Source organism: Mytilus galloprovincialis, chromosome 1, assembly GCF_965363235.1.
Source record: "Mytilus galloprovincialis chromosome 1, xbMytGall1.hap1.1, whole genome shotgun sequence".
Lineage (NCBI taxonomy): Eukaryota > Metazoa > Mollusca > Bivalvia > Mytilida > Mytilidae > Mytilus > Mytilus galloprovincialis.
Genome location: NC_134838.1, coordinates 5,129,624 through 5,153,519, shown reverse-complemented (window position 1 = coordinate 5,153,519; position 23,896 = coordinate 5,129,624). Strand labels below are relative to the sequence as shown.

General features: G+C 33.6%; 1 protein-coding gene and 1 long non-coding RNA gene across 2 annotated transcripts; both read left to right on the top strand.

The window, feature by feature from the left end:
- Positions 1–1,158: 1,158 nt before the first annotated feature.
- Positions 1,159–9,231, top strand: LOC143063640 (uncharacterized). The gene is made up of 5 exons (XR_012975068.1): positions 1,159–1,407; positions 3,173–3,316; positions 6,125–6,279; positions 8,333–8,487; positions 9,062–9,231. It is a non-coding gene; the product is annotated as an uncharacterized LOC143063640 (long non-coding RNA).
- A 5,170-nt stretch (positions 9,232–14,401) lies between these two features.
- LOC143063627 (uncharacterized) lies at positions 14,402–19,580 on the top strand. The gene is made up of 4 exons (XM_076235861.1): positions 14,402–14,632; positions 16,040–16,332; positions 17,154–17,302; positions 19,407–19,580. Exons 1-4 carry the CDS (start codon positions 14,448–14,450, stop codon positions 19,548–19,550), a joined length of 771 nt encoding a protein of 256 aa, XP_076091976.1. The 5' UTR covers positions 14,402–14,447; the 3' UTR covers positions 19,551–19,580.
- Positions 19,581–23,896: the final 4,316 nt, after the last annotated feature.

Genomic DNA, 23,896 nt, shown 5'->3' with positions numbered 1-23,896 from the left:
AATGCCCCGATTCATAGGGCCAAAATTTTGAAGGATTACATGGAACAAGACCAACTTCATGGTATGGAATGGCCAGCACAAAGTATAGACCTTAATATTATTGAAAATATGTGGCGTAAAATTAAAATTGAACTGCAAAAACAGGCACATAACATCACTACAAAGGTTCAAATGGAGACAGCAATTCGTGACATATGGACAAATATATCCTTAGAATTCATAAGAAAACTTTATAATTCAATTCCAAGACATTTGAGGCTAGTAAAAAGGGCAAAAGGAAACATCACAAAGTACTAGGTGAGTTCAGATCATTTTATTAAAAAAATTACAAAGGTTGAACTGTGACAAATAATTGACAACTGTATGTGGCACCTTCGAAAGATAAACTGACAATTCTAGTCAATGAAGATTGAAATCGAGCGCCCATGTCTCGTTCATGAGTTGAACTCACAACGCAAATTCAGTGTTGAAAGGCTAGTGAAAAGGTACTTCAACTACTTACACCAATCAGCCACCTAGTCCCCTCATTTGTAATAGAAAAGTCAAGTATATAAATCAATCTTCAAGGTTATTATGATAATCTGGATTAAGTTAAAATGTATAGGTGAGACCAAGATACAGCGTTTTTTTTATTTTTCTCCAAATCTGATGTTGAAAATCAGAATAAACAAACAAGTTGCCAAGAAGAGTAGAACATTTTACGTCCATATGGTTTCATTTTCGAGAGTTTTTCAAAATTAGCCCTAAAATTGTAACAAATATGACTATGGTCAATGGAAATCAGGTTTCTTGATAATGTCAGTTTCAGATACATTTTCGGCTGAATCAGAGTATTTATTTTGAAATTTGTAACTTCTGATCATATATATGTTTCCATCGGAAATTCTTCATTATAATACTGAGAGGGATCATTATTTAATAATAGTAAATGAGAAAAGTAATCTTATTCAATGATAATAGAACCCACTAACGTAACATATAAAAACGTTACACATATAACGTTGTAACAAATGACCGTTAAATTTGATAGCTTATTATAAATAAATTCGTCATAGATACAGACCGCCTGTAATACGTGTTTATCATTTAAACATCTTACTTAGACATACAAACGATATGTTAAATCACATAACGATACATTTATTCTGAAATCTCTATATAGAGGTCACGACTGATAAGAACATCGAACAAAGATACTTAACAGATCAATCCTTACTTAAACATGTCAACAACTTTGGTCATTTTTACTTTTTGTATTTCATTTGGACATGCATCGTGGTGGCACCCACATCCGCACATGGCTTGGAACTATGTGATCAGCGAACGTCACATCAACACTACTATCTATGGAAATATGTTTGTTGTTGATTTGTATGTGGATAAAAGAATTATTGAAAATTTCCACAGGTATTTTCTATTGATAATATCCACATCATCGGTACGTCATAAATATGATCTCCTCATATGTTTCATATTACTAGTCATCACAGGTATGTCATTCTGGTGATCTCCTCAGGTATACCACATTGATGACCTATTCATATTAATCACACTAGTCTTATGATCTCACATGGGTATGTTATTGGTGATATTACCAGGTTTGTCATATTCCTGATATCAACAGGTTTGTCAAACTGATAATCTCCTCACGTATGTCAAATTGATGATCGTCATCGGTATATCACACTGATACTCTCCTCATGTATGCCGAATTGATGATCTTCATATGTATGTCATATTAGTGATCTCCTCATATATGTCAAATTGATGATCTTCATCGGTATATCAAACGGATAATCTCCTCATGTATGTCAAATTGATGATCTTCATCAATATATATCAAACGGATAATCTCCTCATATATGTCAAATTGATGATCTTCATCGGTATATCAAACGGATAATCTCCTCATGTATGTCAAATTGATTATCTTCATCGGTATATCAAACGGATAATCTCCTCATGTATGTCAAATTGATGATCTTCATCGGTATATCAAACGGATAATCTCCTCATGTATGCCAAACTGATGATCTTCATCGGTATATCAAACGGATAATCTCCTCCTGTATGTCAAATTGATGATCTTCATCGGTATATCAAACGGATAATCTCCTCATATATGTCAAATTGATGATCTTCATCGGTATATCAAACGGATAATCTCCTCATGTATGCCGAATTGATGATCTTCATCGGTATATCAAACGGATAATCTCCTCATGTATGCCAAATTGATGATCTTCATCGGTATATCAAACGTATAATCTCCTCATGTAAGTCAAATTGATGATCTTCTCATGTATGTCATTTTGGTGATATCCTCAGGTATCTCATTTTACTGATTTTCTCTGTTCTGTTATATTGATGATCTCCGTATGTCTATCATATTGATGATCTCATCAAATGTCATATCATACTGTAAATCTCTTTATATGTCCTTACGCGCTTCATATGTTAATTTAAAATATTTTCGGCATGTTTGTACTTTATTGATTAATCATTACTGAGTAGATAATAGATTTAGAACCATAAATATTATGGCTGCTGCACATTAAGGGTATACGATACAGTTTTGATCCCGTATTTAAATTTTGATAAAAATTTGCATATAGGCTATTTTTTACCTGATTAAATCAAATATGTAATAAAAACTATACCTTTATGTGCTACTTTTTGAGTAAGCTGAGGTTCAAATTTCAGATATTTCCTCAAAATACGGATTTGTGGACATATTTTTCCTTTCGATAGAAATACATAACTTTTTAGTTTTAAAAGATAAACACGATCTGTTTTTGTTAAATTATTTGTAATTTATGTGTTATATAAATATTGCATAAATTTGTACATTTTTTTTTACAAATAACTCAAATTTATCAAATGATAATGAATGTAGGGAAAAAAACGTAATTTTTTGCTGTATATTAATCAAATTTTGCACTATTTACCTTTTTTGATGGAAATTGGTACACATAATCTTCGTACGTAATCAATTCAAATGTCATTTTAAAGAAGTGGGGTCCATGAACTCGTTTTCAAGTTAAATCAGTTTGAATGATAAAAATCAGCCAAAAACTGCATCCTTTCCTGATACGTCACCGTTTGGCGTCGCGAAAACCGTTTACAACTTTCATATTAATTCATTTCATGGATTTTTGTTCTCCAAAACCAGGGACGGGAAGAAGGTGATATGTCACTTTTCTGCTGGTACGATAGAAAGATGGAGAAAAGATGCAGGCCAGTTCCCACACGAAGGACTTGGAGCTCCTGTTAAAGGCTACCCAAGCGAGACATGGGTTGACATCATGAATATTAAGTGAGTATATATTATCAGTGTATCTCTTTTTACAAACATGTGGAATGCGACATATGGATTGCAGTCATTGTTGCGACGATGGCGGTGTTAACTAATTGTATATTGCTTTATGTGTGTTGCATTGTCGTTTGTTTTTTGTTCACATTTGTGTTTGTGTTGTTTTGTTGTCGAAATGTACTATATTGTATTGATTTTATGTGTAATTCTCTGTTCTTGCATTTATTTGTATTGTATTCTTGTCATATAATGGTGTCATATAGTGTTTTATTTAACATTGCCAAATAAGTGCGAGGTTTTGCTAGCCACAAAACCAGGTGCAACCCACCATTTTTGTCTTAAAATGTCCTGTACTAAGTCAGGCAAATGGCCATTGTTGAATATAATTGTTGTGTGTGTAACATTTTACTGTTGTGTTTCTGTTGTGTCGTAGGTTTCTTCTTATATTTGATGTGTTTCCCTAAGTGTTAGTTTGTAACCCGGATTTGTTTCGTTTTTTTTTTCTCAATCGATTTATGATTTTAGAACAGTGGTATACTACTGTTGCCTTTATTTATTTTCAGAGAGTCATAAACTTCCTACTTGGTTTACAAATCCTTTGTGTAACTTTCCATTGTTAAGCGCATCCAAAAAAAAAATACACTGTATTGGTCCTGTGGATTTCTGAATTCTGATATATAACATGATACTTAATGTTGTGTATGGCATGATTTTAAATCGTACATACTTTTATGACAGGGTTCGTCTTACCTTGACCTCATTTACGTTTTTCATTGGTCATTTTAAGTTTGTACAGTTTTGTGTGTTTCTTGGTTACGATAAGCCATTCGTCAACTTTTGATTCTGGAATGATTTATTATGTAAATATACAAGTGAGACGATTTGATATGGTGACAATTAGACCCCGTGTACACTTACAAAAAAGATCGATCTTTACTAAGATCTATCTTCAATCGGACCTAAAAAGTCTTCCTCTAGAGATGTTTTTAAAAAGATCGATGAATAAAGAAAAGTCCCCATTGAATAAATTGTTTTGTTTTATTTTTTTTATTTTTCGCATGTAAAGTTGTCTGGTAATATATCGATCGAGCCACTCAAGCTTGATAGAGGAAAACATGTCATCATTGTCGGAGAACACACTATTCGACAGACATTTGCTAGATAGTGAAGTAATGAATATGTTTTTAATTTGATAGATGATTTTGTGCTTTTTTGTAAAATTGTTTCTTTTAATATTGTAACACGGTGATGACCGCTGTACCCATATTTTAACTTTTATTTATTATGTCTGTTTAGTTCACGCTTCGTTGTAAATATTACGGAATTTGATGAGACTGTCGTACAAAGTGAGAGGTTTAGCGCTATAAAACCAGGTTCAATCCACCATTTTCTACATTTGAAAATGCCTGTACAAAGACAAGAATATGGCAGTTGTTGTCCATTCGTTTTTTATGTGTTTTGTCATTTGATTTTGACATGTAATTAGGGACTTTCCAATTTAATTTTCCTCGGAGTTCAGTATTTTTTTTATTTTACTTTTTGATACCTTTTCAAAACTGTAATCAGCGCAAATTGTTTTGCCTGGTACAACTCTCCACCAGAGATCACATGACGTTGAAATTAACAAATTTAAGTCCCCGTATGGCCTTCAACATGACAAAGGTTAAACAATTTAAATGAGAAAAAGCAATAAACGAAAGACATATGTGATTAACATTAACAAACGAGAACCACTGAAATAGAAGCTCCTGACTTCGAACGGGAACATTGTTGAAAACAAACCTTTACAAACGAGATGATTTCAGCTTCCTTATTGTGAACTTTCCATTTCTATGTAAGAGCATTCCAGCAGCGCTTGCATACGAATTATATATCTCACAATTCCCACGCTTGTATTTCCTATCATGATGTCCTTGATAGAGGGTTGCTGCTCACAAGGAAGCTATTAAAGCAAGATTTCCAAATGGTGAAGTTAAAATCATCCCTTCGTAAAATTTACGGACTCTACACGAGTTGGTTGACCGTTATGGAATAACTGTTTCACAGATGATATCAGATATGTTGCTTACGTCGTAACTACAATCCCCTTCCCTTGTCATGAATGTGACCTACCGAATTAAAGTATTTACTGCGTTTGTTATAACATGAGCAACACGACGGGTGCCACATGTGGAGCTGAATCTGCTTACCTTACGGAGCACCTGAGATCACCCCAAGTGGGGTTCGTGTTGCTCAGTCTTTAGTTTTTTATGTTTCGTGTGTACTTTTATTTTTCTGTTTGTCTTTTTAATTTTTAGCCATGGCATTGTCAGTTATTTTTCGATTTATGAGTTTGACTATTCCTCTGGTATCTTTCGCACCTCTTGTGGTGTAGCAGTATAACATAACAATAAATAAAAAATCAGTTGAAAAGGGTTTTATTAATCAGATCTATACAAAGTTCCAACATACTAACAAAATCACAAGACACAAAGATCTCCGAGTGATAATAAATACACAAAACTCATTCTGAGGACTAAAATATCAATCAGTAATGATCTACTAGTAGTTATGCAAACTAACACATATTGACGTCGTTACATTTTTGACGTCAACCTCGCGACTAAAAACGCAAAAATTATTTTCTTCTAGTTTGACTGATCTGGACAAGACGCCCCGTAAAAATATGGCAAATTAACAAAGTACAATAAAAATTTATTTTATTTTTAAAAAGACGTCTCCTGGTGTACTAGGGTACTCAATGGGGTTAAAATATCAATATCTACTGATGTGATCGTAGATAAATTGTACTATCTTTCTGTTTGTTTACAGAGTTAGACGTATAATGAGAGCTCGAATTGAACTTGCAATTTCCCGCCATTGTGATGGTATAGATCCGGATAATTTATTTGGATGGGAAGGGAACGTAGCAGGACTTCATTTGACACCAGAAAATCAATTGGACTATAACAGATATTTAGCGAACGGTAATACATATAGAATAATACATGGCAAAAATCCGTATCGCATGCTGTATCACCACGAGAAACCAATATCAGTCCCGAGGGCCGAAGGTCCCGAGAGCTGATATTGATCGAGTGGTGATACAGCATGCGATACGGATTTTGCCATGTATTATTCTGTTTATCATATATTTTAATAGAATCAGATTAATGGAATATCCATTTTTTGTCTTAAATCGTCTGAAACTATAAGCTAGCAAAGACTCATTGGTGGACATCAGCTGTTGCCTGCTCTATGGTTGTTGTCTCTTTGACACATTCCCCATTACCATTCTCAATTGTTATTCTATTATGATTTTCTTGTATTTTTCCAGCTGACTTTTTTTTATAGACATCCTTATTTGCTTAATATCTACATCGTAATGCCCCCTATAATCTTATTACATTCTCAATATATGTAAAAGACCATGTATTAAAATGCATCCACTAACGATACTGTCCTATTATTTCAACTAAAATTAACATTTATCAAATAATTATAAAATGTAGAAATGTTTAAAGTTTTATTGTGTATTTGGCGATGATATCATTCATGATCATTTTACAAATTTGCATTTGTGATTAATCCATCATGTAATGAAAACAAACTTCACGAAAATTATGACCAAATAAACAATAAAAGTTCATATAGTTCTTCATCTTATTGTGTTTATATATATATATATATACAACTCGTCTAAACATCAACCCAACAATGTTAGATCTGTAAATTTGCTTTCGCAAATTTTTGATTCTTCCCTCGCCGGGATTCGAACCCATGCTACTGTGATATCGTGACACCAAATCGCCTGCACTGCAGCCGTCCCGCTAGACCACACGACCACCTGGGCTCTTAAAAATAGAGCTTTCGCTGGCCGTGTGTTACCTTTCCACGTCAGTTTTAATCTAGCGGCGTACTGCAGTACATGATATATAAGGCATGAAGATGTTATTGTTACAGATCAGCTAAATTATCTATAGTAAAGGATCCTACAAATTAATGTAAGATACAGTCACAGAAAATAATTATATTTATAAGTACGTCTGAGACAGTGACAACCCTACAACAGATGTATCATATATATATATAAATCGCTCGTAAAGTTACTGGGTAATAATTTTACGAAAAAATATCGATTTTAGTTGAAATGATAGGACACGTTTTTAGGGGGAACTCATTTTTTTCCTATGCCAGGATACAGCAACTGAACGTCATAGGTCAAACGTTGACGTCATTCGAATTGTGAACTCATGCCAGGTATGCGATACGGGGTATGCGATACAGGGTAGGTGATACAGACTGGAAAAAAGAACTTTTATTAGATGTACAAAATTGCTGTATTTTGTACTAAACATATGATAAATGCATATACGTTGACATTTATCCTTGTCAACTTTGTAATTACGTTACAATATACTAGTCAACTAAATTCTATACGTTATTTACACTTCAGAATTTCCCCCACAATAACCCAACGTTGACTCATAAATTAAATTTCATAAAATATATATGAACTGTTGATATCACATGAACGAAGGTGTTACAAATATGCCTGTATCATGAAAGACAGTGGTTGTGTTTCAATTGAAATGGTTTCAATGTTGTTCTCATCTTCGATTGTGACATCACTTTGTGAGACTTTTCACATAACGTGTATTTACCATGAGAAACAGACGAATACCTCTAAAACAGCAGGGTGACCGTATCCTTCGGAACACATGAGAACACGAACAAATTTTGATGGGATTCGTGTTGCTTATTCTTTTAGTTTTATATGTCGTGTTTGGTTGCCTTGTTTGTCTTTTTGTTGTCTTCGTGGTTTGCAATAACGAGCGGGGTTCGAACTCACTACCTCAGTGTTGACTGGATAGTGATTACAGTAGTAACCACTCGGCCACCGATAGCCAGTTTGATAAAGAAGAAGTCATTACATTTGAACAGGATTCCCTGTCCAGGAAGAAGTTTAATTTTGTGTTATATATATGTATTCCTTCTTATAAATTCTATTTCTTAAGACTTTGGAAAATAAATTTGCAGTGGCACATGAAAACGGGTTAGCTATAGGGCTGTCAGATGATAGAGAACAACTTAGTGACCTGGTAGGCGACTTTGACTTCGCAATAATCAACTTGTCCTGTGTGGATTTTAGCCTCGAGTGTCATAAGTACAAACCTTTTTTTGATGCTAGAAAGGTGTGTGGAAAATATAATACATGTATAATTGCTCGTTAAGATTGATAGCTTTACATCTCAAACCAATAACGGAAAATGCACAATATAATAAAACCGTTTGAAGTATATCATCGATATGCATAGCTTTAAAAAGTAAAAAAAATTATATAAAAAAAAATCTTTTCTTTAATGCATTCTTTCACTTGACTTGTCATTTTACTTTTCCTTGAAAAGATTATATCGGTTTTTATTAAGTTCGTAATAAAGCTTCCTTTTACCATGTTTAGATCTGTATAGAATGTGTAAAAATGAAATACCACAGAAATTGCCTGACATTTTACAAAATATATTTGAATAGGGACTTCAATTGTCATACTTTCCTTTTCGATAAAAATTTAACGACCTTGACTTCGTACCAACGAAAACCTTCATAGCAAGATTATTGTAAGCAGTATACACAATAAAAGATGAGGGGTAAAAGTCAATAAGACAACAAATCTCATAACATAATAAATCGTAAATAATTATTGTATCATTTATCAAATTGTCATTAGGAACCGTTTTTCTTTCATATATTCAATTTATTTGTTTTTAGCCGGTTTTTAACATCCACAGTGTAAGTTCTATCGCAGAGGGTCACCAAAAGCAAGATGAGATATGTTCATCGTCAAAACGACCTCATGACATGAATACCATAATCAAGCATGACGCTACAAACTGGAAACTTGCTTGTTGATTTTTTTTTATTAAAGAACATCCTCGTAGCATGTTTGTTTTTATTGAAATCGTCTGATCATTAGACCATATTTGTCATGTAATTCGAAACATGTCATCATGATACACTTTTTCCTGGTTTTAATTTTGATAAATCTCTTAGTGTATTGCACTCACTATAATGCATATGATCCAATAACGCTCAAAATATCGGTGTTCAACATCCAAAGTGTGAATTCTATCGCAGTCACCAGAAACATAAAGAAATATGATTATAGTCGAAACGACCTCATAATTTCATGCCTTTGTTTGATTTTACACGAAGCAAATCTATTAATTCAACGGTTGTAAATGGGGTCATATCCGTATGTCACTTTACAAATCTGCCATTTACTACCGCATGATTGGAGGCTGGTATGTACGGCATACCAAACATTATGAAAATATACTTTTGATCATAGTGTTTGCATCAATAATCCAACATTTCTCTCGCAAATGTGTCAATATTGAATTCTTTTCTAGATGACCAATTTTTCTATGTATAGACAAGAGATTTTAATTTTAATTTCAATTTCAAAAATTCATCTTTATAATGCTGATGATTATCAAGATGAATTTATGCATTTTCACACATTTGTACATCTTTTGACTCATTGAGATTCTAAAAAAAAATACTTGATTTGTCTTGCTGAGTGTGTCCTGTCTCTTTTGTTGTCATCATTTTATTTTATCTTTCTACACCATCTCTGTGTACGACCCTCAAATTCGGCGCTAATATCCTTTCCATTTCAAAATTTCACACCATCATGATATCATTCACTTTTAATTGTGGTTGCCTTCGGTATCATTTTCTACCATTTCTTAAATCTGTGATATTTGTGGATATTCATTATCTGGCAACCAAAGAAAGTGTGATTCTCTTAGCCATAGAGAACAGTGTTTTATCTTTGCGACATTCATTCCATAAGATGACAGATCAGTTGGGTCGCGTTTCGTATTTACTTGGTTCCAATTACATTGGACACTATCGGTCCCATATACTAATTGAATGTTGAATACCATTTCTAAGCATGAATCGCTTATAATTACATATGAACGTCTGAGAAACAATGAAGTTGTGCAAAAACAACATTTCCAAAATTCAGTCGCTTGCAAGTCATTCAACTGATATAACTAGTTGTTCATTTTATTCTGATCAGTAACTTCATTTTATCGTCCCTACCGATTTCATGTTTGCAAAATGGCCGTTCCAAATAGTAAGACTCAAGACATAATGTCTGTTAGGATGGTCACTGAACTGACTGTAGATAATATTCCTTGTTTCGTTATCAGTTGAAACCTGAGGGTCAGTGTGAAAGCCAAATGTGTAACCAACGATATACCCGAACACTCCTTGTATGCATGTACAGACAACATTGTTCAAATAAACAGTTTCCGACTTTATCTAAACAAAAATGTCACAGTTCATTGCATTTCCACATGTTAGCATATGCTCGTATATCTTATAATGGTATGAAACGCGCGTCTGGTGTACTAAATTATAATCCTGGTACCTTTGATAACTATTTACACCACTGGGTCGATGCCACTGCTGGTGGACGTTTCGTCCCCCCCCCCCCCGAGGGTATCACCAGCCCAGTAGTCAACACTTCGGTGTTGACATGAATATCAATAATGTGGTCATTTTTATAAATTTCCTATTTACAAAACTTTGAATTTTTCGAAAAACTAAGGATTTTCTTATCCCAGGCATAGATTACCTTAGTCGTATTTGGCACAACTTTTTGAAATTTTGGATCCTAAATGCTCTTCAACTTTGTACTAGTTTGGCTTTCTAAATATTTTGATATGAGCGTCACTGATGAGTCTTATGTAGACGAAACGCGCGTCTGGCGTACTAAATTATAATCCTGGTACCTTTGATAACTATGATACTTATACCCGAACGGGATTCGTCTATGTGTTATAATTTTTTACCAACATGAGCATATGTGCAAAAACGAGAATAAATTACAAACAAAATGAAAACACAAAAAATTATCATTAAGATAGGATCTACAAAATATTAAACAGAAACAAAAAAAAATCAAATTCTTAATACATTCATATTTTGCTTCAATTTTGAATTTCGTCTATAGGTCAGAGGACATTAAACTTGCATTTCTTGTATGTAGATGTTTGGCGTTTTGTTTTGATTATTTTTAAAAGAATTCCTGTTGACACATAGAATTGATTCAATCCAAGAATTCAGCCAAAAAATAACCAGGAGAAATTACCAGCAAAAGTACTGTAACAGATAATCTAGAAAGGCAGCATCCTCTCTTTGCTATATTAATACAAATGTTGCTGTGTTACCTCGATTTTGTTTTTTCTCTATCGATCTATGACTTTGAACACCGGTATACTACTATTGACTTTTTTACAATACCAGTATCAGCCTGAATTTTGTTATTGCTTATACATATTTCATCCTATTAAAACAGTGGTCCTGGCAATACAAATTACTATCTAAACATTTTTCTATTTTCAACTGTCCTATACCATCTATGATCGTTTTCAAAGTATTTGTGGTGTTGTCACAAACCTAATGTTGTATATACACGGTCTGATCAACGTTGGAGACGATTCAATGGTGTAATATTCTACAAAATCTTCAAACAACTGTAATTCTAGAACTGTTTGATCTAGCAGTATATCTATCATGGATAGTTGTCATATAAATATCTAGATTGTATCCAACATTTCATCAAGAATAGATTTTTGCTTTTAAAACGAGTCACGTTTTCTTTGAAATCAGTTGATTAAAAAGGAATAGATCTCATTATTGCCTCATGGTTTGGTACTTCTCTTCATTTTCATGGCTGGTTTGTCAGTCACTCCCTCTTCGTGTGTTTCCTTGAATAGCTTTTGTATGAGCTTTACCATTATCTTTTTTGTAAAGGTTTGCATATATGTGAAATAATGTATGCAATGTATGCCCATATTGATGCCATACTTTGGAAAGTCTAATTTACCTGGAAAAGAAGGAACACAAAATTCAGGTAAAAACTTACTTATTTAACTGCATTTGCTTGTGAAACTTTTGCAAGAAGCCGCTTACTGGTTCAGAGCGCATGGGCTTGCCGATAGGCATTTTTAAACTTTTCATGTTGCCCATCTACTTAACATTTTGATGTTGTTATTACAGTCGGTGTCTTAGTCATGCTACTTTGGATCCTGCTCGTTTTCGGATACTTCACATCTTACATAAGTGTCAGAAAAGGTGGTTGATAAAGGCAACAGTAGTGTAATAATGTCCCAAAGTAATAAATCGGTTAAGCGAAAACAAATCCGGGTCACAAACAAACACTGAGGGGAAAGGCAACTATAAGAGGAAAACAACGGAAAAACAGAAACACAGAACTTCTGCAAAAACAATTAAATAAAACGCCAACATATAAAGAAACGGGCTATTTGATAACAACTGACATATTCCTAATTTGGTACATAAAGGCAGCAGTAGTATACCGCTGTTCAAAACTCATAAATCCATGGACAAATAACAAAATAGGGGTAACAAACTAAAACTGAGGGAAACGCATTAAATATAAGAGAACAACGGCACAACATTAAAATGTAACACACAACACAGAAACAGACTAAGTATTAGACAAAATCCTTTGAGAATAACAAATATGACATTTCAAGCAAATATATTGGGTCAAACCTGTTTTTTAAGGCTTGTCAAACCTCCAACTTATATGACAATGATAAACAGTACCACTGAAATGACAGCTTTACAGGACAGGAATACAATATAAAAAAAAAACGTATAAAAAGTCAGGACAGAGAAATGAATAGATAAATAATAAAGTAATAGTACATTGTAACATTAAACATTTTATCAACCTTCACAAGAATAGCAGACTAAATGTGTGCAGTACCATGTCCCTGCATCTCTTTCCTTAAGTCACAAGTCATAGTTTAAAACTTGACCATTAGGTTGGGCACCTCTTAAAATCAATGCATCCCATAAATATATAACCAATTTGACGTCTATCTGTTACTTGGTTGCGTTGCAGTCCATTCCCTTATGTAACAAACATTATTATAACTATAGTTATCATTCCTGACAAGTGGAATTCAGCAGTTGATCCAGGTATATAAAAGAAGTATTGTCAATCATGTCAAATGCATTTGTTTGAAGTATTCAGGGTGATACACGTATGTTCATAAACAGAGCAAAGATCTGATTTTCAGTAACAATTTTATAATTTTTCCTCATTATAATGAGTAATGTTTTTTTAACTCTCCACCTTCCCAACGCCATAAATGCGTGTTAATTAACTTAACTGTTCTTCCAGATTCCACAGTATATGGTGAGTTTTTTTTACCCAAAACAAAAGTGTTCCCATTGCTGCTCTTTCCAAGCTATTAGTATCTTACATTCTCTTTGGGCTAAATTAAAACTTTTTATTTGAATGAACATTAGGCTCATCTGTGGGATACTTGGGATACTTGCATGCGTCTTCTTTTATTGTGAGGATCGCTTTTAAATTGTACTGGATAAAAGTCTGGATTATGTGTTTCTATTTCATAACCACTGTCTGATATTGACCTATCGCATACATTTCAATTATACTTTTCCTCACCTTTGTTTTCCTTTACAGTCTTTACACACTACAGGGCATCACTGATGTATTGTGGTCTAATATATTAGTAATAAACTCATGTAAAGTAATGTCTTTGTGTGATAGCTTTACACAACATTTCTATAGCCCATTCCAAATATATCTTATAATTTGGCGCGATTCCTTCTTCCTAGTTTTATCTTTAGCATGATCGTGTCTATATCGTTTTATATTCTTGAATCTCTAGATGCACATTTTATTTTTTACCCTTTGTATGATTATTGAGAATTTATTTTGATTTCTTGTATCTCTATATTCTTTAATCATCATGTAACATATCGAAATGTTTTTAGTTAATAACTTTTTACTTGCATGACGTACAAGAATTATTGATTATCCACACCCACTCAGATTTCATACCTTCCTTCAAAAGACTATTAAAGGTACATCCGTGTTCATAAAGTTAACCACATATCAAATCTGTTTTGTTTCAATCAAATTTAACTTGATTAACATTATTAAATGTTTGCTAGAACAACCTGGAAAAGATAGCCCCACTAGAAAGAGACTATAGGTTACAGAACAGATAACCCTGTTCTTATAAAGCCGTCAGACGGAAGATAAGAACCATAAGCGAAGTCCCACCACGTAGAAGTCATGCTTATTGCACTTTTAATGTTGGTTTGCTCAAGTTCAGTGTATGCAGCCATATGGAGACCCAGTGCTACCACTACATTTCAATGGCAGCTCGATAGTGGCCACATAAACACACATGTCGATGCAAATGTTTATGATGTGGATCTGTTTGATGTGTCTACCAGCACAATACATTCGCTTCAAAGGTACAGAGTTTTATTCTTCCCAGATGTTTGTTTTGAATGTTGAACTTATATTATTTTTAGATATTAGCAGTAATGTTGGCATATATAAGAACAACATATGAAAAGAACCACATAATGCATGTCAATAATTCCTAAGATTTATAATCAAATTGACTAAAATATTGAAGAAATATAAAATGCAGAATAAAAACATTTAAAGGAAAAAATATGTTTCATGGTATATATACTACTGTACAAGTGCCGATACGCTAAAGATAAATTTTGCAGTTCTTTAAAATTGGGATAAGTTCAGAATGCATATTAGAAAATTCTGAGGAGAGAAAAAAATGTTCTTACATTTTTGGAACACCAAAAAGAGTCGGGATTGGACTCTATTAAACTAACTACATTTTATAGATTAAAACTAACTTCAGTCGAGAAGCCTATTTAATGCATTGGATTTCATGCCCCACAAGGGCTCCGAATTGGAAATGAAATATTTTTAATGTTAAATGTTGATGTTAAATTGTGTAAATGACTTGAAATCATTTTGAATCCAATTAGTATAAAATGTCTAAATAAAATTTGAATTTTATTACAATTTCCCTTTTTCCATATACTATTACTGAGAAACAAATTAATGAGGTACTTATAAATCACTTTATGAATGCGTATACAATTGCAATTACGACCAGTTGAGAATACTCCACAGCTATTAAGAATAAATTGAAAGGGCAATAAAACAAACAGTCGAAGAAGACAGACAGACAGACAACAAACACTGCAATAAGAACAAATAACCGACCACAAGAACAAACAAACGGACACATGAACAAATAATTGGCGACAAGAATAAACAATATTGCAACAAGAACGAACATTGTCACAAGAACAATCAGAATTTCCATAATAACAAACAACGTTTTCGGAAGAACAAACAACATTTTTAAAAAGAACACAAACAACTTTGTCACAAGATCAATCAGCATTTCCACAAGAACAATCATGCAACGTTTCCATAAGAACAATCATGCAACATTTCCTCAAGAACAAACAATATTTCCACAAGAAAAAACTTCATTTCAATAAAATAAAAAAAAAGAAATTTCCGCAAGAACAAATAAAATTGTCACAAGAACACAGACAACATTGTCGCGAAAACAAACACTATTGCCGCAAGAACAAACAACATTTCCACAGTACCAAAACAATATGGCCACAAGAACAAACGACATTGTCTAAAGAACAAACAGTTTTCACAAAAACAAACATCATTTCCACGAATACAAACAACTGGCCACACAAACTAAAGATTGAGTAACACGAACCTTATCAAGAACCTTGGGTAGAAGCAGGGGATCGGTAAATGTGTGTTATTTAAAATACGAAAGGGTTTTTTCTTAAATGATACTTGTTTTCTTTGCTTAGTTCTGGGAAGAAAGTAATCTGCTATTTTTCTGCCGGGTCATATGAAGGTTGGCGAAGTGATCACAGTGCTTTCCCAAGTGATGTAATAGGCCACAAACTTGATGGTTGGAATGAGAAATGGCTTGACATTAGAGATGGCAGAGTTAAGAGTATTATGTCAGCTAGATTAAAGAAGGCTCAAGATAAAGGATGTGACGGAGTAGAACCTGACAATGTCGATGGATATACCAATGACAATGGATTTCACCTTACTGCACATGATCAGCTGACTTTCAACAAATGGCTAGCAACAGGTTTGTGTGTAATATTATACGTACAGTCTAGTTAATAATTGAATGGTCAGATTCTAATATAATACTCTCGAAAATGTTCAAAATAAAGTGTCAAGAAATTGTCGACTTGATTTTCACAAGATTTTTTCCAATTCCCCGATCGTCCATTGTTGACTTGTGTAAAATGCATTAAAAGAACACAACACTGCTATTTCTATTATGTTGCAATACCCTATCAAAGTTTTCCCGTTTGCGCCACTTTGTTGTCGATGTCTCTAACCGCCATATCAACAAGTTTCGACTTTTTTATATAATAATACTCATCACAGATACTATAATTATGAACGCAATAGTCGTGTAGATATTAAGCAAATGACGAAAAGAAAAACATCTAATTTTTATAACTTCCCAAAGTGGGAGCTACTCCTTCACACATTTTTTTTCTTGCTCGCGAACGATGGTTATTTCATCATTATACATGTATAAATAGAAAAATGAACTGAACAAACATTAGAATTCAATAGTTCTTGAAATGGTAAAGTATCATCCTTATCATTTGACTAACTTATATCAAAATTAAATCCATAAGGACATTTCAATAAAAATGTCTCGTTTATAAATTGTAGTATATACCAATAAGTAAGTAGGTAAGTAAGAAGATTATTTATTATAGTGACTTGTGTGATTACAGTAGTGTATCAATTAACATAGTTTAACATAATATATACATATACACCCGACCCAATGGATCTATAAGTCACCTAAATATTAAATATCAAATGTGAACAAGTTACAATGAAATGTCTCATTTTAATCTTTGTTTTTCACTATTCGTTGTCTAGAAGCACACAATCATGGACTGTCAGTTGGCTTGAAGAATGATGTGGACCAGATCCAGGAGTTACAATCACATTTTGATTGGGCTTTGAACGAAGAGTGTGTTGACTACAATGAATGCAAAAAATACCAACCATTTATCGACGCACACAAGGTATTCACATCTGTGTGCTTTATCTTAGTCATTAGATGTTAAATGAGGGACGAAAGATACCAGAGGGAAAGTCAAACTCATAGATAAAAAATAAACTGACAACGCTATGGCTAAAAATAAAAAGCCAAACAGACAAATAATGTTACAGAAGACACAACATATAAAACTAAAGAATAAGCAACACGAACCCCACCAAAATCTTGAGGTGATCTCATGTGCTCCTGAAGGGTAAGCAGATTCTGCTCCACATTGGCACCCGTCATGATTGTTATCTAGTTTTATAGATGAATTACAACTGTAAAAAAGGGGCAAGAATTTAGTTATTAGAAATTGTTACCAAGTTTTGACTGTACAATCCTGTAAACCCTTACGACACTTACCAAAGAGGAAATCCTGGATAATCATAGGTCTGTCCTGTGTTCCTTTGGAATTTTCAACCAAAGATGAAGGACTGGATCTCCCATCACTGTGTTGGATACCTAAACTACACAAGTTTCCTTACAAATAACGGTATATTGGTGGGTCTTCCAAATCTCCACGAAACCTTTTTCTTGATTATTAACATCCATTTTATCAGTAATCAAAGCCGGGCACCAAAGTTATTGTGAAACTGCATATTCTAGAGGTTGCGTGAATCAGATGTGGATACTTAAAAATTCCAAAGATCTTTTAGAGTACATACAAATGTAATCTAAGACTCTTTCGTCTTGCGATAGTATTTTAAAAAACGTTTGACTTTTCTACGCTTAACGCAAATATTCCTCATTCCAAACTAAAAGACAAACTGAAAGAGTTGGTATTGCTTTGTTTCATAAAAAAGAATAGCCAACGTAGATACACGTATCGTATCTTAAGATATGATAAATCCTACTATGTAAAGAATTACTTTGATTCAAACAAAAATTCTCTGACACCGACATTATCAAGATGCTTTATTTCTTGTTCGACAACATAATTTGTGACGTTTGGATGACGTGTTTTTCAACAGACTGTCGGCATTCCAATAGGAACCAATTGTGCCCTCTTCTTGTCGACTTGTTACTTTATTATAATGAGGCAGACTTCATACAGGAACTTCTTTGGAAGAATAATAAGAAGTTAGTAATATCCTTTAACTTTACTTAACGCTATATAGATGATGTTCTCTCGCTAAATAGTTCAAAATTCGGTGACTATGTTGAACGAATCTATCCCATCGAATTAGAGATAAAAGATACAACAGATACAGTTAAGTCTGCCTCATATTTTGACTTACATCTAGAAATTGACAATGAGCATCAGCTGAAAACTCTCCATTTCATTATAAGAACATTCCAGTAACGCCTGTATACGGAGTATATATCTCCCAATTGATACGATATTCCCGAGCTTGTATTTCCTATCATGATTTTCTTGACAGAGGGTTGCTGCTCACAAGGAAGCTATTAAACCAAGAGTTCCAAATGGTGAAGTAAAAATAACCCCTTCGTAAATTTTACGGACGCCATCATGAGTTGGTCGACCGTTATTGAAAAAACGTTTCACAGATGATATCGGATATGTTCCTTATGTTGTAACTACACTCCCCTTCCCTTTTCACGAACGTGACCTACCGAATTATACTTTTTACCATATTTTTAATAACATGAGCAACACGACGGGTGCCACATGTAGAGCAGGATCTGCTTACCCTTCCGGAGCACCTGAGATCGCCCCTTGTTTTTGGTGGGGTTCTTGTTGCTTAGTCTTTAGTTTTCTATGTTGTGTCTTGTGTACTATTATTTGTCTGTTTGTCTTTTTCTTTTAAAGGCATGAGGTTGTCAGTTTGTTTTCGATCTATGAGTTTGACTGTCCCTTTGGTATCTTTCGTCCCTCTTTTAGTAGTTCCTTTCTGTTTAATCTGTCGGAGGAGTTTTTTCTTGCATATCCGACAGTTAAAAATACAAATTAATTATATTCCTACAAACAAGGATAAAAAAGAAATACATGTAATTAAAAGAAATCGAAATGTTAACTGAAAAATAATTTTTTAAACGCCATTAATTCTGGATTTCTTATAAGATACGCATTTGAAAGCATCTATCAATATATGGTCAATATTTTGTATATATAATTCTACTTTAAGGCTGTATTTCACGTTGAATATGTAGACAGTCATAGTTCTGGTTCAAGCAAGAAGAGTTCTGTCTGCCACTCAAGTCGTCGTCCACAACAATTTATCACACTTATAAAGGATTGGGATCTTACAGATTGGAGATTGACATGCTAAGGATATTACATGTTTCACACTTGTCATAAAGGTTGTCCCTATTCAATATATATCCCCATCTAACAGAAAGGGTTATAGGGGCGAAGGAACTGTTATTTTATTGGAACACACATTAATCGACTACATGTAACTGCAATATTCATTCCAAGTTTAACTTATCAACCAGTTAAAACGTTGGTGAAATATTCGGTAATAATGTCTGCATCCGGTCTCATGTGTGTTTCCGGGAGTTATCTATTTAATAATAATAATAATTCTGCCCTCTCAGGAGGAATGTTTCTTCTTTTGAAAACCCCACTGACTGCTTCAAGCCTTGTGTATATGTTTTTTGCAAATGTGCAATTCAATTTGATATTTCACAAGCCAAATCAGAATTATAGGTTTATGCCGTTTTACAAAGTTTGAGTAAAAGGTGCAAGCTCTTGAATACCGTATAAGTCTGGACATATATATCCCATATGCAGGCGAAGTTGGTATATTGCTACTATGGTGGAGAAATTGATAGTTTTGTTTGTAATTGATAGGGAACATATTTGTCTGATTAAATTTTGGGGCCTTTATATACCAAACAGGCAATATGTCATATATTTTAGTGTATTCTTCTGTACAGGTAAACTGATCGAAATTCGCGGTTCAAATTTTCTTTTATCGCCAAACCCAAAAATTTAACGTTAAGGTCAAATACAGGGATTCTTCAACGATGAAATTTTCTTATTTTTTTCTAGGTTTTACTAGAAATATTACAAGGCATAACAATATCAGTGATCCATGTAAATTAGGTCACGGTCAGATGAACCCGGTCAAACAGAGATTAATTAACATCTTACATCATCATTTCATACACCAGATATAGTTAACCTATTATTTATTGTATCTAAGGAACATAATTAATTAAGAAAACTGAATTGTAAAAACTGACCATGAAACTATAAGGTCAAGGTCATATGAAACTGCAAAATATAAATGTACACTTTGCTCCTAGTTCATACACCAAATTAAGTTGGACTATTGCTCATGGTATCTGGAGAGAAAAATACAGACTTGAACAAGAATTTACGACAAAAGGGATGATTTTTCTTTCTTTATTGTTATTTTTTCCTTTTTGGGTGGTGATGTTCCTTTGACACCGCCTCACGGTGTTGTCTGTAGTGACTAAAGATTTTAATTAGCGTATTCTATATTATTTGTATTACTAGTAAATTATTAACTCAGTAATTTCATCACCACAAATTACTTAAAATCTTTACTAATTTCTTTCATAGATACAAAGAATTGGTCTGCAAGTTTGGTTGTAAATGTAGGAAACTTATTTCAAACGGAATAGCACATTCTTAATTTTTTAAGCTTTTTTCAACTTATTTCTATAGTTTGTTCTTACGTTGTACTGTTACAAGAAAGGGGAGGAATTACCGCTAACAAACATGTTAAACCCCGCCACATTCTTTATATATATCAGTATTGTTAAAACTTGTGACACTTGAAGAAGGCCATTTGTTGAGCCGAAATATTTGTCAACACGATTTAATAACAACATTTTCGTATAATGACATCTTATATCAGTACCGTTGTGCAAATGTTTAGACTGATATATTGTTTTCCTTATCTGCATAGTATCGCCTATTCTAGACGATCCGGTACGTAGTAAATTTGCTGGTTGGTCCTTTTTATAGACTTTTATATAGCACAAACAACATTTTCCAAAAGACCAAAAAAGTGAAAAAGTATATTTAAACAAAACGCATTTGACTAACAGGTCGAACAACTGATGTTCTTTAACTCTGCTGACTGCCATTGGCGATTGCCAAATAAAATTGATCACAAGATGTAACAAAATGGATCTTAATATAAATTTAATACTAAACAGAAAAAAATTTAACTTGTCGCCACGATGTTATGCCACAAACATACGGTGTCAATATTTTTTTAGTACATCAGATCCGGATTTCGACAATAAAAGTCTCTTCAGTGATGTTAGGGATCGAAACGGTATTTGGAAGGCCATATAAAAAGTACCCTCATTTTTAGATAAACTCTTGAATTTTAAGAGTCAATATAGGATGAACGGATCATAAAAACCGGAGGGAAAATATGATACAAGCCCAAACGAAAAAAATATAAACGAGTCTAAATTGAAAACTACGTTCAAACCTATGATTGCGTTGGATAAAAACCGCAATTTTTATACGTGTGCATGTGAAACAAATTTCGTTGTAGAATGGTATAAAAACAGCACAAACAACATTTTCCAAAAGACCCAAAAAAGTGAAAAAGTATATTTAAACAAAACGCATTTGACTAACAGGTCGAACAACTGATGTTCTTTAACTCTGCTGACTGCCATTGGCGATTGCTAAATAAAATTGATCACAAGATGTAACAAAATGGATCTTAATATAAATTTAATACTTGACAGAAAAAAATTTAACTTGTCGCCACGATGTTATGCCACAAACATACGGTGTCAATATTTTTTAGTACACCAGATCCGGATTTCGACAATAAATGTCTCTTCAGTGATGTTAGGGATCGAAAAGGTATTTGGAAGGCCATATAAAAAGTACCCTCAATTTTAGATAAACTCTTGAATTTTAAGAGTCAATATAGGATGAACGGATCATATGCACCGGAGGGAAAATATGATACAAGCCCAAACGAAAAAAATATAAACAAGTCTAAATTGAAAAATACATTCAAACCTATGATTATGTTGGATAAAAACCGCAATTTTTATACGTGTGCATGTAAAACAAATTTCGTTGTAGAAGGGTCTAAAAACAGCACAAACAACATTTTCCAAAAGACCAAAAAAGTGAAAATTTAACTTGTGGCCACGATGTTATGCCACAAACATACGGTGTCAATATTTTTTTAGTACACCAGATCCGGATTTCGACAATAAATCGTCTAAACATCAACCCAACAATGTTAGATCTGTAAATTTGCTTTCGCAAATTTTTATTCTTCCCTCGCCGGGATTCGAACCCATGCTACTGAGATATCGTGACACCAAATCGCCTGCACTGTAGCCGTCACGCTAGACCACACGGCCAACTGGACTTCATAAAAAATGAAGCTTTCGGTGGCCGGGTGTTACCTTTCCACGTCAGTTTTAATCTAGCGTCGTACTACAGTACATGATATATAAGGCATGGAGATGTTATTTTTACAGATCAGCTAAATTATCTATAGTAAAGGATCCTACAAATTAATGTAAGATGCAGCCACAGAAAATAATTATATATATATAAATATATAATATGCAACTCGTCTAAACATCAACCCAACAATGTTAGATCTGTAAATTTGCTTTCGCAAACTTTTTGTTCTTCCCTCGCCGGGATTCGAACCCATGCTACTGAGATATCGTGACACCAAATCGCCTACACTGCAGCCGTCCCGCTAGACCACACGACCACCTGGGCTTCATAAAAATGAAGTTTTCGGTGGCCGGGTGTTACCTTTCCACGTCAGTTTTAATCTAGCGTCGTACTACATTACATGATATATAAGGCATGGAGATGTTATTTTTACAGATCAGCTAAATTATCTATAGTAAAGGATCCTACAAATTAATGTAAGATATGTATCACCATCACTGCTGGTGATCCGATGGATAAATCTGTTGTAGAGTTGTCACTGGCTCAGACGTACTTATATATATATGTCCCTGCAGTACAGTGGTTGTCGTTGATTCATGTCTGTAATATGTCATATTTGTTTTTCTTAAATTGCTATTTTATAAATTAGACCGTTAGTTTTCCTCAATTAAATTGTTCAATATTATTCCTGCCTTTAATAGCCGACCGTATGGGTTTTTTCATTGGTGAAGGCCGCATGGTTACTGAGTATTTTGACCATATAAGTATTGTTCGGTAAAGATTTATCCACAGGAACATGCACACAGCTGATTCTCTGCACCAGAATCTACTTAAGGAGGTTCGCTGCTCAGTTTCAAAACAACAAGGATTTCAAATGACTGTTATAAATAGATGGAGCCTGAATATACGGACAATAAACTAACCGAAATCTCTGAGCTTTTACACATTGTCTGAATCTTGGTGCATCTCTTATCTTGCTTTCGCACAAGAAAAATAAACAATCATATCTTTTTGTTTCAAGTAATTGAATGTGATTTCCTCAAATGTATTAGCTGAGGGTGGTAGTACCTTGCCTGTCTCTTTTTAATGTATTCACAATATTTCAAATAATGTCACATATTAATGAACTGTGAATTTGTTAGAACTTTTGTTTGTTCATTGTTGTAATTTTTCAAGGGGATGTGGCAAGGTTGAATTGTTTTCCTCTATGTAAATGACAAAAATGAAAAAGATATCTTAACCAATACG

Coding starts and splice junctions, on each gene's coding strand:
- LOC143063627 (XM_076235861.1), top strand. CDS start 14,448: ATGCTTATTGCACTTTTAATGTTGGTTTGCTCAAGTTCAGTGTATGCA. Junction 16,333..17,153: donor CAACAAATGGCTAGCAACAG/GTTTGTGTGTAA, acceptor TTCGTTGTCTAG/AAGCACACAATCATGGACTG. Junction 17,303..19,406: donor CATTTATCGACGCACACAAG/GTATTCACATCT, acceptor TTCTACTTTAAG/GCTGTATTTCACGTTGAATA.